Source organism: Octopus bimaculoides, chromosome 23, assembly GCF_001194135.2.
Source record: "Octopus bimaculoides isolate UCB-OBI-ISO-001 chromosome 23, ASM119413v2, whole genome shotgun sequence".
In the NCBI taxonomy this organism is placed as follows: Eukaryota; Metazoa; Mollusca; class Cephalopoda; order Octopoda; family Octopodidae; genus Octopus; species Octopus bimaculoides.
In genome coordinates, this window is record NC_069003.1 from 30,595,793 (window position 1) to 30,600,118 (window position 4,326).

At 36.9% G+C, this 4,326-nt stretch overlaps 1 protein-coding gene across 1 annotated transcript in view; it reads left to right on the top strand.

Moving 5' to 3' along the window:
- The window catches only part of LOC106883803 (eyes absent homolog 1-like), a 76,051-nt gene that overhangs the window by 50,707 nt on the left and 21,018 nt on the right, over positions 1 to 4,326 (top strand). The window contains exon 8 of the mRNA XM_052975954.1: positions 415 to 569. Within this exon, the coding sequence (XP_052831914.1) occupies positions 415 to 569 (155 nt within the window). The remainder of the gene's footprint in view (positions 1 to 414; positions 570 to 4,326) is intronic.

Below are 4,326 nucleotides of genomic sequence, written 5' to 3' on the forward strand. Positions count from 1 at the left end.
TATATGTATGTATATTCATATATATATGTATGTATATTCATATATATATGTATGTATATTCATATATATATGTATGTATATTCATATATATATGTATGTATATTCATATATATATGTATGTATATTCATATATATATATATGTATATTCATATATATATGTATGTATATTCATATATATATATATGTATATTCATATATATATATATGTATATTCATATATATACATATGTATATTCATATATATATATATATGTATATTCATATATATATATATCATTAAAACCTTTTTCATGCATCATGGCAGCTCTTTATCTTTGCCTTCCAATTTTCTCGTTTGCCCACCGTTTTCCATTTCTTCTCCCTTCTTTCCTGTGTCTTAATTCTTTTCATTTATTGATGTTTTATTTCGACAGGGCGACCCAGACCACCTCGAGGTGGTCGTCGACAAAATAACCCTTCTCCTGGACCAGAATCTGATTTAGAGAGGGTCTTCGTATGGGATTTGGACGAAACCATTATCATTTTCCACTCTCTTCTCACAAGTACATATGCACAAAGATATGGAAAGGTAGGTCTTCCATTCATTTATTGCTCACGCATGTATGTCCATGCATACATGTGTATATGCAGACACATGTGTGCATGTTCGCGTTTTATATTTTGTTTTTTTAATTTTTGAAGGATTTTACATATTTCTTTCTGTAACGTTTTGAGTATATTTGGGACAATCTGACGTGTTTGAAATAAAACTTTTTCCATGGGTGGGATGGTTTCACAAGAGACAGCTAAGCAGAAGCCTGCACCAGATTTCCCTGACTGTTTTGGCAGGATTTGGCAGGTGTTAGGATGTTCTTCCTAACACCTGCCACTCAGCAGAGTGGACTTAGTGCTTTTTACTTGGCACAAGCACAAGTGAACGCCCTTCCGAACACCAACCACTTCATATTATAGACTGATATATATATCTCCATAATCATCATCATTATTTAATGCCCGTTGTCCATGCTGACAAGAGTTGGATGGTGTAACCAGAGCTGGAGAGCTGCACCAGACTTCAGTCTAATTCAGCCTGGTTTCTATGGCTCGATGGCCTTACTATCGCCAACCACTTCACAGAGCGTGCCAAGTTCTTTTACATAGCACCGCACAAGCACACCTACATGGCACTGGCACCATTACAGGTCGGCAGACCAATCCTCTTTGCCAGGGGGCACGGCTTTAAAACTTCTGCTATGGAGTACGGGTCTTCTTGAGTACAAGGCACCAGGTATCTCGCTCTTAGTGTATATAGATATTCAAAGAAGTACTGAAAAGTTCCGGGCTTTGGGTGAGAGATTTTATTCACTGTATTCCTCTCTCAGATTCACACACATATTGCAGCAGTCCTTCAGTTTTTCTAGGCCCTGTAAAAGAACTCAGAAGGTTGGGCCTCCAACCAGGCCTTTCATGATACCCTTAAAGCCAGGAAGTTTTCAGCACTCCCTTGTACATACATACATGCAGACTCAACAGATGAGATCCAGAGATGCTTAGTATGGAAAACATGTAGTGCTCAAATGATTAATATTATTCTTATAATATTAATGTAGGATATAGAATATGGAATATATAGTATATATAGTGTAGTAAAATGAAATGGCGTATTGAATGTCTTATTGAATAAAATGAAAGATTGAATATTATGTTTGTTGTGTATGTATGTGTTTGTCTTCAAGAGCTATAATGTTGAAGTAACTGATAACTTAGACCAGCTCTGTCTGAGTGCTAATTGTTTGAACACTTAAGCCTTAGGTGTAACTTTTGAAGTGTCAGCTCACTCACACACACACACACACACTCCTGCTACAAGTATGTATTTAACGATGGAATTTTTCCAATCTTTATACACATATATTGTTTGTGCTAACGTATAAATTAACTTGTGTATGTATATATAAAGACACACACACATACACACACAATTAAACCCTTGTGATGGGTGGTCATTATTTCCTTTATGTTATTGTCTTTAAACAAGTTCCTGATATTATTCAGTTGGGAATTCCGTAGGAAAGAAAAAGAAAGAGTATATCTTTTATCTATCATCTCCTGGTTTCAATCATTGGACTGCGGCCATAATAGGTCTAAAATGCCTGTATTCTTGAGTTTTGCATCATAGCTCTTCCAACCGGCTCAGATAATCAACTGGAAAAAACGGGGAAACGCAAATGTGGAGTATTCACATTGCAGATTTGAAAATTTAAAATTTACATCAAAGAGTAAAGGTGCATGAGCATACTCATTTATTTATTTTTATTTTATTTTTTTTTGTACACATTATAAAGATCTTAAAAGTTTCTAGTCTCCGTAGTGCTGTACAGCAGGGGTTTTCAAACTTTTTGACTTGCAGACCCCTTTATATTTCAGGCTTTACCTTAGGGACCCCCTTATAAACGCTTATGAAATTTATACATAAATATTTGCTTAAAATAACATATATTTTTACATTTATTTATTTAACAGTATTTAACAGATAGGTTTATTGTCAATTAAAAGATTTCGATTAAAAAACATATATAAAATCAAATTGCCAATAAAAAGTATTTGCTGTCCACGGACTCCCTGTCTTGTCCTTACGGACCCCCTGTGGTCCGCGGACCACAGTTTGAAAACCCCTGATGTACAGCACTATTTCGTCCTTCTTTGGAACTGTCAGTATGGCATAACACAAGATAAATCAATTAAGCTAAATTCAACCATTTTTATGAAGTTAGACATTTCTTGTAAAGAGGAAATAATTTATAATTAAAAAGGCATTCCTGTGTTCTTTTTGTTTTTTATTTTGTTTGTTTTTTATTTTGTTTGTTTTGTTTTGCTTTTTGTTCATCCTGGCTCATTAATTGTTGAGGGAACAGATAGTGAAGGAAGTTCATGTATACAAATAAAGTGAGGGAGAGGCTGTGATGCCTAATGACATTTTCCTCTCCCCTTCTTTTTTTTCTTAGTTTTTGTGCTATTTTTTGTTGACTTATCTTTTGTTTTTGTTTTGTTTTTTAGTTTTTTCTGAGTGTTTGATCTTTTTCTTGTTGTTGTCATTGTTGTTGTTGCCCGGTGCATTAAAACAGTTTGTAATCATCTCCCATTATCTGCAGTTATCTTTCAATTTCCGGGTTGCCACTGCTATTGTAATCAGCTTGTTTAATAATAAATACATATGATAACTGTTGGTGAGGAGGCACAGAGAGAGAGAAATGATTGTGTTGTTGTGGGATGGGAGAGGGCAGGAGACATACTGCATGTATTGTAGGGGTGGTAGTGGAGCTAGGGATGATAGTGTTAGTGGTCCTAGAGATGGTGCTGGGCTAATGGTGAGGGTGGTGTTGGTATTAGAGCATGTTTGCATTGTAAGGCGTTGACAGTGTTTAGTGGTGGTGGAGCCGATTGTAATGTAAGGGTCGTAGTAATGTTAGTGTTTTCAGTGGTGGTGGTGGTGGTATTGTCCATTGTAACATTGTGGCCAAATAATGTTGGCCTGGCAGTAGTGTTGGAGGAAAAGTTAGAGGTGATGGTGGTAGTGCTAGGGTTTGTTTGCATTGTAGGGGTGATAGTATTTAGTGGTCCTGAAGATGGTAGTGTTTTTGGAAGTGGTGGTGGTGGTGTCATTAGCCCTGTAGGGTGTAGGTGGTGTTCATGGTCATGGTAGTGTTATGTAGTGTTTTGTCTGTCCATTGTGTTGGTGGTGACAGTGGCACCAGCTATGGTGTCCATCCAGGACCGATGGAGAGGACGTGGGGGGGTTCAAGGCTGACTGTTGGCTGCAGTGGTAGCTTATAAAGTGGGACAGTGATGATAGTGGTCATTGGAAGGTCAAACTCTGAAAGGACAATCTAGCTATGACCATCCCAGTATTTTTTGGGTATCTTCATTTATCATTTTGTTTCAGTCATTGGACTGGGGCCATGCTGGAGCACCACCTTGAAGGATTTTTTTTTAGTCAAATGAAATTGACCCCAGTACTTACTTTTTAAGCCTTGTACTTATTTTATCGGTCTTATTTGCTGAACCACCAAGTTGTGGGGACATAAACCAAGAAAGGTTGTCAGACACGCACTCATATATATACATGTGTGTGTGTCTGTGTTTGTCCCCTACATCACTTGACAACTGATGGTGGTGTGTTTACGTCCCCGTAACTTAGCAATTCGACAAAAAGAGACCGATACAATAAGTACTAGGCTTACAAAGAATAAGTCCTGTGGTCAATTTGCTCAACTAAAGGTGGTGCTCCAGCATGGCCACAGTCAAATGGCTGAAACAAGTAAAAGAGTATATATATATATATATAT